This window comes from Dreissena polymorpha, chromosome 2, assembly GCF_020536995.1.
Source record: "Dreissena polymorpha isolate Duluth1 chromosome 2, UMN_Dpol_1.0, whole genome shotgun sequence".
Classification (NCBI taxonomy): Eukaryota; Metazoa; Mollusca; class Bivalvia; order Myida; family Dreissenidae; genus Dreissena; species Dreissena polymorpha.
In genome coordinates this window covers 8,175,307-8,189,062 of record NC_068356.1, presented here as the reverse complement: position 1 = coordinate 8,189,062, position 13,756 = coordinate 8,175,307, and the positions used below count along the sequence as shown (strand labels likewise).

General features: G+C 39.0%; 1 protein-coding gene across 3 annotated transcripts in view; it reads left to right on the top strand.

Annotated features, from left to right (window-relative positions):
- Positions 1-13,756, top strand: part of LOC127865767 (coiled-coil domain-containing protein 40-like) — a 31,626-nt gene that overhangs the window by 8,921 nt on the left and 8,949 nt on the right. For all 3 annotated transcript variants that reach the window (XM_052405719.1, XM_052405717.1, XM_052405718.1), the window contains exons 6-16: positions 653-749; positions 2,577-2,734; positions 3,613-3,753; positions 4,216-4,319; positions 4,607-4,850; positions 5,531-5,713; positions 6,512-6,757; positions 7,113-7,326; positions 8,243-8,412; positions 11,959-12,050; positions 12,942-13,130. In XM_052405719.1, the coding sequence (XP_052261679.1) occupies positions 653-749; positions 2,577-2,734; positions 3,613-3,753; positions 4,216-4,319; positions 4,607-4,850; positions 5,531-5,713; positions 6,512-6,757; positions 7,113-7,326; positions 8,243-8,412; positions 11,959-12,050; positions 12,942-13,130 (1,838 nt within the window). The remainder of the gene's footprint in view (positions 1-652; positions 750-2,576; positions 2,735-3,612; positions 3,754-4,215; positions 4,320-4,606; positions 4,851-5,530; positions 5,714-6,511; positions 6,758-7,112; positions 7,327-8,242; positions 8,413-11,958; positions 12,051-12,941; positions 13,131-13,756) is intronic.

Here is a 13,756-nt window from a genome sequence, read left to right as displayed (position 1 = left end):
ATAGATTGATTTTTTAAACAAGGGGGGTAAATATGAAAAATCAGTAACAATGCACATTTTGAGTTGTCTCCCTTTATAAGACTTTTTTTCAAATTGAAAACCTGGTTTTGTGACATTTTTGTCCCTTGTTAAATCTTAATTCTAGAAATATTTCACTTTTTAGTAAATCCTTTACAAATACATTGTTGAGGAATACATTTTTGTTTTACTAATAGACTAATATTAAGATTTCTGGCCATAGATGCATCAACAATCCTCATAGTTTCATCAATTTGCTGCTCTCTGGCCACACATAGTTTCCCCAATTTTACAGCCATCTGACCACAGGTTCACATACATGTAGTTTCCCCAATTTGCTGCCCTCTGCCAACAGTTCTCAAAGTTTCACCAATTTGCTGCTCTCTGACCACAGGTTCACATACCGGTAGTTTCCCCAATGTGCTGCTTTCTGACTCCACATAGTTTCACCAATTATCTACTCCCTAACCACTGGTGCCCATAGTTTCACAAATTAGCTACTCTCTGACCACAGCTTCATACTGTTTCACCAATTAGCTACATCCTGACCACAGGTTATTATAGTTTCATTAATTTACTACTCCCTGACCATAGGTTCTCGTAATTTCACCAATTTGCTGCTCACTGATTGCAGGTTACGCAAGTGAGGAAGCAGGAGGAGCAGCAGCTGGAGGATGTCCGTAACCTGTACAAGGATCTGCAGTTCAGTGTCAATCAGGAGAAGAAAAAGAGTATGCACATTTATTATACATTGCTTTGTTTGCCAGTAGTAAAACTATATACCCATCCCTGCATGATTTTCATCATCATCATCAATCTCTTGACCGAATGGGCCATGGGGGGGAGAGGGGGGAAGAGGGATGACCATACAGAAATCCCCTCCAGTCAGGTCTGTTGTGTGCTGCTGAGAGTAATTCATCCATGGGAAGGGATGTCCACTCTTTTTCATTTGCCATCCCAAGGCATCCATCTTTTCTTCTGTCAGCCTTGACGTCGAACTCCTTCTAGCAAGCCCTAAAGAACATTCTTGCACAGAGATTCGTGCCTAGTGACGTGTCAAAACCAAGCCAGCTTTCGTCCTTTGACGGTCGCCAATAGGGGTTCATGTGGACCAACAAGTTTTGCAGTCACGGTGGGGACCTACTAGTTGGTCTTGTTATCCGCATAGGAGATGCAGAGTAGTCTGAGGAGACATTTATTTTACAAATGCCTGTATTCTGGGTCTGCGTGAAGCGTCCAGCTCTTGCAGTCGTTTTTTAATATGCCATAAATTTTAAACGCAATAAACCGAAATCTGGCTATAATTTCAATGTACCCTGTACTTTAATATGAAAATACTTACACAGGTTTATCAGACACATTGGTGTAAGCTATCTTCCGTAAAACTGCGATAACTCGATATAGCACAGGATTGACCTCGATGCTCTAGTAATCGCAGGTTTCAAGTGATGCTTTACTTTCATATATAATCAAAAATATTCAAACAATATTGAATATACATGTAGCATATTTAAAATGACACACAAGGTACGTACGTGCGCATGAAGAAAAAAAACGAAAAACAACATGATCACTACAAAGTTTGTATTTAATAAACATTCAGTCAGACTTGTGTTGTGTGAAGTCTAAGATTGAAGACTGTCGCAACCCATTAGCTTCCCGGAACTGATAGCGTAAGATATTTCGCGATAGAGAGCAGAGCATCATTCTGTAGTTCCCGGTCTGTGTTAGGCGTTGCTTGGAAGAATCGACGGACCACATCTAGCACTTTGGTGGCCTTGTTGGCTGTGGGGGTTGGGCGGTTTTCTTCATCTTAACCTTGTTCGTCTTCTTTGTCTGATGATGTGTCGCGTACTTCGCTGTTGTGGCGGGGTCTTCAAATCCGAGGAAATCATTAAAACTGTGTAGCTTTTATCTGCATCTCAAAGGATGACAATTTGCAGTGTTTCTCAAATGGGACTAACTTCACACCTAATCAAGCGTTTTTTGTCTGCTTGATTACGTTGTTTTCACAACTCAAATATTTTTAGCACCGACCAGACGAGAAAGTGTCTTTGAATAATTGCCAGTTAATTAGGTGTTAAATGCCTTTCAGGGACCAGAACACATCCTCGAGTTATCTAAAATCACATGTTTGAGTTATTGCGGGTATTTTTATATAGAAATTAAAAAAAAAAGTTAGGGACTTCTTTTAATGCTTGAGTTATCGCCAGTTTTTGAGAAATCGCCAGCTCGAGTTATTGCAATTCTACTGTAGTATTAGGTGCTTAAAATAGAGTAAAACAATCAGTGTCAATTGGTACTTGAAAACGATCTGCATGAATGACTGGTTTGTTATTTAAATTACAGTTTATTATTTTGTATAATAAATTATAATGGCTAAAATGTATTTGAAACTTTATAAATAGTCTAGTAAACATGATTTCAGCATTCAAGTTGTAAGTGGACAAGTCTTATACATCTTAATGCAAAACAGTGCACAAAGCAAAACATCTAACCATGATACAAAATATAAATAATTCAATACTGTACAATAAGTCTGCTATGCATTATTTCAGCGTCGGAGTTGCAAGGTGAGGTAGAGAACCTGGCTCTACGACTCTTCTACATGCAAAACGCCAAGGAGGACGTGCGCTCAGATATCGCCATTATGAGACGTGCCGCTGAGAAGGCAGAAACTGAGGTTGCCAAGTCGGAAATAGAGAAACAAAGACAGGTCAGTTGATACAAGGTCTGGTTAAGACTGAAGTATTATTTCGATCCTCATTGATAGTTGGTGGTAGCAATTTTGGGGGTTATAAGATTTAAAAGGTTTAACCTGTTGCTGCATTGTGAGAAGTTTGCATTGGTCTTGGCCTTGGAACAAGAACATACAAGAATTGTAGGAAATTGTGTACAGTTTTGATAGATTTCTGTAGAAAGATCATGTGTTGGATTGCCATGTTTGACATCAAGCTCTGATATTCAATGTACATATGTTCATATGTTTGTCAACAGCACAGTGTGTTAACAAGATCAAGGTGGAAATAGACATGTTTTTGACCCAGCTCTGAAATTCAGTATATGAACCACTTTGTGGATTAACAGGTCTTAATGCATGCATTAAAAGTGACATGCTAGATAATCCTGTGCAGTCTGCAACAGCTTATCTGGGACCACTGTTACCACCTAGACTGGATATTTGTTAAGAGACTCAAGTTAAACAGAAAATTCCATAAAATCGGAAAGTGTCGTCCCTGATAAGCCTTTGGGGACCACACAGGCTAATCTGGGACAACACTTTATGCACTTTCATTCAATCCCTTTTCCAATATATGAGCCGCATTCTGAGAAAAATGGGCTTAATGCATGTGCGTAAAGTGTCGTCCCAGATTAGCCTGTGCACACCGCACAGGCTAATCAGGGACGACACTTTCCGCCTTTATAGTTTTTTTAGGTTCAAGGAAGTCCCTCCTTACCGAAAATCAAGTTAAGGCGGAAAGTGTCGTCCCTGATTAGCCTGTGCGGACTGCACAGGCTAATCTGGGACGACACTTTACGCACGTGCATTAAGACCAGTTTTCTCACAACAAGGCTCATATATTCTCTGTCTAGGATCTGTTTGTGGACCGGCTGGTAGAGCGTGTAGACAAGCTCAAGGAGGAGATAGCGATGTATGAGGCACAGCTGACAGCTCAGCTCGAGGAGACCAAGGCTGCTAAGGAGCAACTCATGGAGGCACACATGGAGATTGAGGTACGTCTGTATTAGATAGTTAGGATAGTCTATTATTAAACCCTTAAGGTATTTATAGGTCAGCATGAGGCCTGTCTTAGCCAATTAACATTTAGTATTCTTTACGAGGTAAGTTAAAGGATATTTTTTTTAGCAATTCTTCTGATGAAATAAATTTTAATCAAGAAATACCTTATTTTACCACATACATTGTACATCTATTTATACCTGAAGCTGAAAAAATTCTCATCGAAGATGCAAAGCTTGTTAATGATTAATGTTAATGATTGTCGTGGTCAAACTAGGTGAAAAGTAGGCTTTTGGCTAGACTGTAAAAGCTCTTCTCATTTAAGCCTTTTGTTTTATAAAGTCTCATAAGCATACATCAGGTAATTATGGAAAATGCCATCCTTGATCAATTGGGGCATCACTTTTGCCAACATACATAAAAATGTATCATCTGTGTTTCATTCTTGTTGCTAGGCAATCAGCCTGGAGAAGAAGCAGCTGTACCAGCAGTGGAACAGCAGTCTGATCGGCATGCGGCGCAGAGACGAGGCTCATGCAGCCATGATGGAGGCCCTCAAGTAAGTCAATTTAGGTTCATGGGTTCACTATATAATGGCAACTTTAGTAGTGCAAGGATATTTGTACGATGCTGAGCTTATAAATCAGCCTCTACAATAGTATTTTAACCAAAATAAGCTTAGATTTCCCATTTAGAATATCTTTTTTTCAGAGGTTTTAATTCAAAACTTGGAATAAGAAGGGTTTAAGAGTTAACTTAATGCTTATTAGTTTTTAGGGACCAGCTTTTAGTTAATGCTGACAAGTACAAATCTCTTTGGTTTTTTCACAAAATCCTACCTTACAGCCAGCAGCAGCAGAAAGTGCTCTCCCTTGAAACTGAAATCGAGGGCTACAAGAAATCGATTCAGAAAGAGCAGGAACAAAATGAGAAACTGACACTCATCCTCAACAAGACGGAGCGTGATATTGAGACCGTTAAGAAGCAGTTGGCACAGTGCCAGAGCAAGCACGATGCACTCAAGTCTGAGTATGCGACGTACACAAGGATCCTGCATGAGACAGAGCAGAGCTTGAACCGAGCCATGACGGTGTGTAACCTATTAATATTCCAGGCTTGTATTGTTGGGGAAGAGCTTTTAAATGAAGCACTCACATTTTTGTGATTTGAAGTTTGTGTAGGCTAAGCCAAAAATACTAAATCATTGATAATACAAAGCTGTGGTTTATGTGAATAAGAAAACGCTCGCAAATTATGCAACAATGTTTTAGTATTTCTTACTGAAAAACAATTTTATAAGTATCTACTGGAACTTCAGCTAAAAGAGTGCTGTGTCTTTTTGATTAAGGTTAGAGCATTGTTAATAATGTGCCAAGTGTTTTGCCCAAACTGCTGTATCTGCTAAACAAATTTCTTAAATGGATACTTTAGTTTCATTCTCAGCCTTTGTAAACCCTTTCCAACTCAAAAGCAAAGTTAAAATGGCTATATGCAACCATTTGCAGTCTGTTTAGTTTTGTTTGCTGATCATCAATATCTTAGGATTTCAAATGAAACCTTTAAAATTTGAATCTATTTTAAAAGGTCTTTAATTCAATTTTATATTCTAATGGACAACAAACAAGTAAAAAAGTGTATCTGCGTGGTGCATGATTAAATGGTTTCATTCCCAGCCTTGGTAAATTCTTGTTTTTTCATCCTCAGCCTTGTTACATTCCAGTTGTTTCATTTTCAGCCTTTGATAAATTAATGTGCTCTTTCACCTCTCAGGACAAGACGTTGCGAGAGAATGAGCTGAACGCGTTGAGGAAGCAGATAGAGCGTGAGTACCTGGAGAAGGTGAAACTGGAGGACGACATCATGGAGAAGATGAGGAGTCAGCTGACTATGGACAAGGCTGCCCAGTACACGAAGAAACTCACTGGCAAGAAACGAGAGCTCACCAAGCAGCTGGTATGCTTATAGGCTTGAATATATGTATTTCGTTATGAGAAAACTGGGCATAATGCATGTGCCTAAAGTGTTGTCCCAGATTAGCCTGTGCAGTCTGCACAGGCTAATCAGGAACGACACTTCCCGCCTAAACTTGATTTTCGGTAAGGAGGGACTTCCTTAAAACTCAAAATACCATAAAAGTGGAAAGTGTCGTCCCTGATTAGCCTGTGCGGACTGCACAGGCTAATCTGAGACGATACTTTACGCACATGCATTAAGTCCTGTTTTCTCAGAACGCGGCTCATATTATGGATTGTTTTGTGTTTAGAGTGGACTTATATTTTCTCTTTATTATAGCTTTGATATTTTGAATTTCCAAATCATATTGTCTGAAATGATGACATAAGCATCGATTTATGACATATTACAATTAGAGATTTATGACATATTACAATTAGAGAAAATAAGCTGAGTGTTATTTTGTTGCAAACATTATGTGAAGACATTGTATTTTTCATTATAGGTAGGTTACTATGAAAAACATTAACTTGTCTGAGGAATCAGAACATAAACGTTTTTAAAGAAGATTGTTAAAAAAAACACAAAAAACACATATTTATTTAAGTTAATTTACTAAAACATTTCTATAAAAGAAGTTTAGAACGCCAAAAAATAATGAATTAAGAAAACTTTTGATACCTTTCTTTCCCTCTGCCATGAATGTGTGTTTAGTTCAATGTCAAACTTAATTTTCATTAAATAAATTTGTTTCATGTTGTTTGATTAATACAATTCTCTTTCACATTAAATTTCTAGGAAACTCAAATGGCCGAGGTTGAAAATGAGATCTCTCAGAATGCCCTTGAGGTCTCTAATGTGAAGGCAAGAATCGAGCGTCTGCAGAAAATTGCTCTTGATCTTGACGATGAAATAGCGCGACAGAACGAGATAATCTCAAAGAGCGAGACAGAGATAGTGAGAAGGAATGCCATTATTGAGCGCAAACAGAACCTGATTGATCAGTTTAACAAGAAGCTGGAAGTTATGATCACCAAAGCAGGGGTTAGTTTGTGATTTGCAATGTTTTAACTTTAAAAAAGAATATGTTGGATAATCTTAAATTATTAAATACATTTAGCAATATTGAAAAAATGTATTCTATTTATCCAATCATTTTGTTTCTTTAATTTGAAAATAATTGAGGAACACAAAAAAATGACTTTATAATAGAGACCATTGTAATGTATAGGATTTCTTCTGTTTTAAAGTAAAATACTGCTAAAGTGTAACCCACTGGGGCCAGTTGTTCAAAAATGTCCACATTGCAATGATTCCCTGTTCAAACTGGCAAGTTTCTTTCCATCTAGGACACACTACCATGATAACCTGTTAAACTCGCTCATTTCTCTCCCTGTAGGGTGTAGAGCTGGGTCCTCTGGAGATCCAGATCAACTCGCTACAGAAGTCTATTGACGCTGAGGTCCAGGAGATCATCGACCTGCAGCAGTTGTGGCTGCGCCAGCAGACGGAACTCGTACGCCTCAGCAAGGACCAGGAGGCCCAGTCTGTAGACGTGACCAAGCTCAAGAAACAGCTCACCATTCTCACACAGAAGAAGGCCAGAACAGAAGGTTGGTAGGATTGAAATTGAGTCTTGTTCTGGGAAAACTGGGCTTAATGCATGTGTGTGAAGTGTTTTCTCAGATTAGCCTTTACGATCTTCAAAGGCTATTTAAGGACAACACTTTCTGCTTTTATGGTACTTTCTGTTTAAAGGAAGTCTCTTTTATGTCTCTGTAAAAGTGTTGAGTGCTCAGGCTTATCTGGGACGACACTTAATTCAAATGCATACAGCCTAGTTTCTCCAGAACAAGGTTTGTATGATTAAAAATGTGGGTTCATGGCTCGGCATTGGTGTAGTGGGTATGGTGTCCGTGTAGTGATGTGGAGGTACCTGGTTGGATCCTCCCGCTTGGAGCATTTCAAAATCTTATCAAAGATTACCATGCAGGTTATAGACTCAAGAAACTGTCAATAAGCCTGAGCTTTTCAATCAAAATGAGCTTAAATAAACATAAAATATACATCATGGGTATAATTAGACCTGTTTTGTTAAATATTGCTCAACTTATTTCTCGTTTAAATGTATATTTGATAATGAAAATTAAAATTGCTTAATTTCAGTAAATTGTTTCCTGTCATTGGTATAATTTGAATGTTCTTATTGAAGGTACATACTGATCACATACCTGAACACTAAAAGTAATCAGGCATGATAACGTTTCCATGAGTCATCAGTCAATATAGCAAATAATGGCCTTGTCAGGCGCGCTAAGCATTTGACCACACAAGGTTTATTCTGCCAGTCCTATTCAAACTAAATTCACAAATATCTCTTTATAGAATGTTAGGGTTTGCTATCAAACATTTTATCAAATAATGTTAATTTATGGGATGGAGATAGAACTGTTTACTCCTAGCTCTCCTAAATGTGTTTACTCGTATAGGCAACATGTCAAATGGTCTCCTCCAACTCCCCTATTTCAGCTGAGATTGACGGCCAGCGTCGTGAGACCTACGAGATAGAGCGCAGCATCAGCAACATGCAGAACGACATGATCAAGCTGAACACGCTGCTGCATAAAGAGAAGGGAGCCCAGGTGATGCTGCAGCAGGACAACATCCTCAAGGAGAATGACTTCATCACCAGTCTCAAGGTACGCACTTAACTGTATGTTATTCTTTGTAAGGTATGTAAATGGGCTTCACTCAGGGAATTGCAGGATTAATGCATGTGCAAAAAGTGTCGTCCCAGATTAGCCTGTGCAGTCCTCACATGCTAATCAGGGCAACACTTTACCCACATGTATTAAGCCAAGTTTTCCCATAACACAGCTCAAAAATAAGCTGAAGCCCACAAGCCTGGGGCCCCTTAAATTTGTGCTGGGCTGCAAGATTTTATAAGAAAACTCCTCCTTTTTTAGGAGCATTGAAAGGACAAGTGTGTGTCTCTGGTCCAAGTAAGTTGTAAAATATTGTTATAAAGTAAGCCTGAAGACATCTAGTACTGGTTTTACCCAGGAAAGGGACTTGAGCGAATCTCAATAAGCCGTGGGCTTTTGATGCAATCAAGTTTCAATACATAGGTTTAAACCTAAAATTAAGTTGGTCCGATATGGAGACCCTTTAGATTACCTCCCTTTATAGACTTACTTGTACCAACATGAGTGTTATGCCCCTGTTTTCAGGATCATGAGCATGAGTCCATAGAGTAGATTACCTCCATTGCTAGACTTGCTAGTACCAGCATAAGTATTATGCCCCTGTTTTCAGGATCACGAGCATGAGTTCATAGAGTAGATTATCTCCCTTGATTGCCTTGTTATAGCCAACATGAGTGGTGTGTCCTGTTTTCAGGATCATGAGCATGAGTCCATAGAGTAGATTACCTCCCTTGGTAGACTTGCTAGTTCCAACATGAGTGGTGTGCCCTGTTTTCAGGATCATAAGCATGAGTCCATAGAGTAAATTACCTCCCTTGGTATACTTTCTAGTGCCAACATGAGTGGTGTGCCCTGATTTCAGGATCATGAGCATGAGTCAATAGAGTAGATTACCTCCCTTGGTAAACTTGCTAGTACCAACATGAGTGGTGTGCCCTGTTTTCAGGATCACAATCATGAGTCCATATAGTAATTTACCTCGCTTGGTATACTTTCTAGTGCCAACATGAGTGGTGTGCCCTGTTTTCAGGATCATGAGCATGAGTCCATAGAGTATATTGCCTCCCTTGGTAGACTTGCTAGTACCAACATGAGTGGTGTGCCCTGTATTTAGGATCATGAGCATGAGTACATAGAGTAGATTGCCTCCCTTGGTAGACTTGCTAGTACCAACATGAGTGGTGTGCCCTGTTTTCAGGATCATGAGCATGAGTCCATAGAGTATATTGCCTCCCTTGGTAGACTTGCTAGTACCAACATGAGTGGTGTGCCCTGTATTTAGGATCATGAGCATGAGTACATAGAGTAGATTGCCTCCCTTGGTAGACTTGCTAGTACCAACATGAGTGGTGTGCCCTGTTTTCAGGATCATGAGCATGAGTCCATAGAGTAAATAACCTCTCTTGGTATACTTTCTAGTGCCAACATGAGTAGTGTGCCCTTTTTAGCTCACCTGATTGCTCAGGTGAGCTTTTGTGACCGGTCTTTGTCCGTCTTCCGTCAGTCCGTCCTCCACATTTCTTTGTTAACACTCTAGAGGCCACATTTATTGTCTGATCTTCATGAAACTTGGTCAGAAGTTTTTGTCCCAATGAATTCTCGGTTGAGTTCGACACTGGGTCGTGCCGGGTCAAAAACTAGGTCACTAGGTCAGAAAAAAAGAAAAAACTTGTTGACACTGTAGAAGTCACATTTCATGCCCAATCTTCATGTAACTTTGTCAAAATGTTTGTCTTAATGATATGTTGGTTGAGTTCAAAAGTGGTTCCGGTCCGTTGAAAAACATGGCCGCCAGTGGGCGGGGCAGTTTTCCTTATTTGGCTATAGAGAAACCTTGTAAACACTCTAGAAGTCACAATTTTTGCCCAATCATCATTAAAGTTGGTCAAAACATTGGTTTTATTGATATCTCGGATGAGTTCGAAAACGGTCCAGATCGGTGGAAAAACATGGCCGCCAGTGGGCGGGGCATTTTTCTCTATATGTATATAGTAAAAACATGTGAACACTCTAGAAGTCACATTTTTGGCCCAATTTTCATGCAATTTGGTGAGAACATTTGTTTCCTTGATATGAGAGTTGAGTTCGAAAATGGTTCCGGTCAGTTAAATAACATGGCTGCAAAAAAAGCTTGTGAACACTCTAGAAGTCACATTTTTTGCCCAATCATCATTAAACTTGATGAAAGATTGTTTTTTTTATATATCTCAGATGAGTTTGCAAATGGTTGAGATCGGTCAAAAAAACATGGTTGCCAGGGGGGGGGCAGTTTTCCTTATGTGGCTAGACAGAAACCTTGTGATCGAACACAATAGAAGTCACATTTTTTGCCTAATCATCGTGAAACTTAGTCAATACATTGGTTTTATTGATTTCTCGGACAAATTGGAAAATGGCTCAGATCAGTGAAACACACTTTTTAGCTCACCTGATTGCTCAGGTGAGGTTTTAGGATTGGTCTTTGTCCGCCGTCTGCCCGTTCACATTTGGTTTGTAAACAATCTAGCATTCACATTTCTCAAGCATTCTTTATTAAAGTTGCTGAAAGATCTCAGTCAAGTTTGATAATGAGCAAAATCACATAACTAATGCCATAATTATTGCCCTTAGATTGTCCAAATTTTCATTATATTATACAAAATCCTTGTAAACACTCTAGAGGTCACTATTTTGTTTCAGATTTTATGAATCTTGGTCATAATATTTATGTTTGTAAGCAAAGTTTGATGTTTGGTAAGGGGGGTCAACTCAAAATATAGGTCACCAGGTCAAATCTTACAAAAACAAAAACACTCCATATGCCAGAGTCTTGGTTCAATAATGATGAAACTTGACCAGGATATTTGTCTGGACAATATCTAGGTCAAGTTTCACGTTTGGTAAAGATTGAATGAACTGACTTCTCTCAGGTGAGCGAACTAGGGCCATCTTGCCCCTCTTGTTTCAGGATCATGAGCATGAGTCCATAGAGTAGATTACCACCCTTCGTAGACTTGCTAGTACCAACATGAGTGGTGTGCCCTGTATTTAGGATCATGAGCATGAGTACATAGAGTAGATTACCTCCCTTGGTAGACTTGCTAGTACCAACATGAGTGTTCAGCCCCTGTTTTCAGGATCATGAGCATGAGTCCATAGAGAAGATAACCTCCCTTGGTAGACTTGCTAGTACCAACATGAGTGGTATGCCCTTTTTTCAGGATCATAAGCATGAGTCCATAGAGTAGATTTCCTCCCTTGGTAGACTTGCTAGTGCCAACATGAGTGTTATGCCCCTGTTTTTAGGATCAGGAGCATGAGTCCATAGAGAAGATTTCCTCCCTTGGTAGACTTGCTAGTACCAACATGAGTGTTATGCCCTTGTTTTCAGGATCATGAGCATGAGTCCATAGAGTATATTACCTCCCTTGGTAGACTTGCTTGTGCCAACATGAGTGTTATGCCCTTGTTTTCAGGATCATGAACATGAGTCCATATAGTAGATTACCTCCCTTGGTAGACTTGATAGTACCAACATGAGTGTTCTGCCCCTGTTTTCAGGATCATGAGCATGAGTCCATAGAGCTGCAGCAGAGTCTGGATGGACTGAAGGAGGAGAAGGAGCGGCTGCTTAACAGTCTGGTTGAGGCAGAGTGAGTGGGCCGCAAGCCTGGCTACAGGCCTCAATGTCTGGAATATTCTTAACCCGTTCCTGCTCAGAAGCAAAGTGAATGTGGCTATATGCAACCAGCATAAAACCAGAACAGCCTACTTGCAGACTGTTCAGGTTGTATGCTGTTTGCTGCTTGTCAGTATCTTAGGCTTTGAAATGAAGCCTTTAAAACTTCAATCTACCCCGGTAGTAAGAAAGGTATTTAATTTATTAGATTTTTGTACGGGCTACAACCGCGAAAAAATGCTTATCAGAGCAGGAAAGGATTAAGTCTGCTTTTCCAGGATAAACTAAGATCTCTTGTTTCATGTTCTAATAAAGCCAGCAAACATTATGTAGAAAGATTATTATTATCTTAAAATTATAATTATATATGAAATAAACAAATAAATAATATCTTGAACAACATCAACTTTAAATTTAAGTACTATGAATCCATAAAGTGTGCAACTTAAGCCTGTAATTATTATAACAATCTTGTGAACTTAAAAAAATCAGGTTTGGTCTAGAAATTACCTTCTGCTTTACACAAATCTTAATGATCTTGCATTGTATACAATTATCTATACCCAAGTAATAGGAACATGATGCATTTTACATCTGAATTAAATTAATGAATTAAGTTTATATTTTTTTATGGACTTAACATCAGTATTGGGAATGTATGGGTATCATTTAGATGTATTAATCAGTGAAAAAATCATATGTATTGCACTGACATTTTTAAAGTCATGAAAGTTAAATACGGCAAATACGGAAACTTAAGTGAGGGCAATTTGTAGTTCATTGTTGTTGCATTATAAGTTAATGGCACGATTTTGAACAACATTGTTTGCTTTAAAAAAATGTCTATCCATCATGTTTATTTCAGACGTCAGATCATGCTATGGGAGAAGAAAACGCAGCTAGCACGTGAGACGAGGGCGGCTGTGGACTCGGAGGTGGGCCAGGGGGAGGTGCGAGCCATGAAGTCCGAGATCCATAGGATGCAGGTCCGCTATGCCCAGCTCATGAAGCAGCAAGAGAAGATGATCCAGGAAATGGAGAAAGCCGTCTCCAGGTAGGCTACATTCTACCAGCAAAATGGCTATATTCAACCAGCATAAAACCCAAACAGCCTTTGAGTAACTCACAGTCTGTTCAGGTTTTATGCTGTTTGCTGCTCATCAGTATCTGAAAGTTGTCTCCAGGTAGGTACCGGGCTCGTTACTCCTTTACCACTCAGATATGCAATTTGACTCTGTGTAGTCCTTTGGAAAACCAATGAAATTTAAGGCTTTTTACTATATTCAAGTTTAATTGGCTTCATTTCAAGCCCTAATTAACAAATAAGCAGCAAACATCGTAAGACCTGAACAGAATGAAGTTACCTGCAGGCTGTTATGGTTTTATGCTGGTTGCATAAGGCCGATTTCACTTTGCTTCTGAGTGAAAAAAGGTTAATCAAGGAAGATTTCTGTTAAAGATGTTATCAGAGATATGAACAGATTGAAAATAAACAACTCATACAGCTTAAACCTTCACATACTAAGATTAGAATCCTTTTATTTCTCATATACTAATGCATTCAAGTAATGGCAGACATTTGACATATAATATGAATCGAATATGTTCCCTAAAAAAAGGGTTGCTGATTTTTTTACTTAATTCATGTAATTCTCACACAGTCAATCACCAGAAGAAATG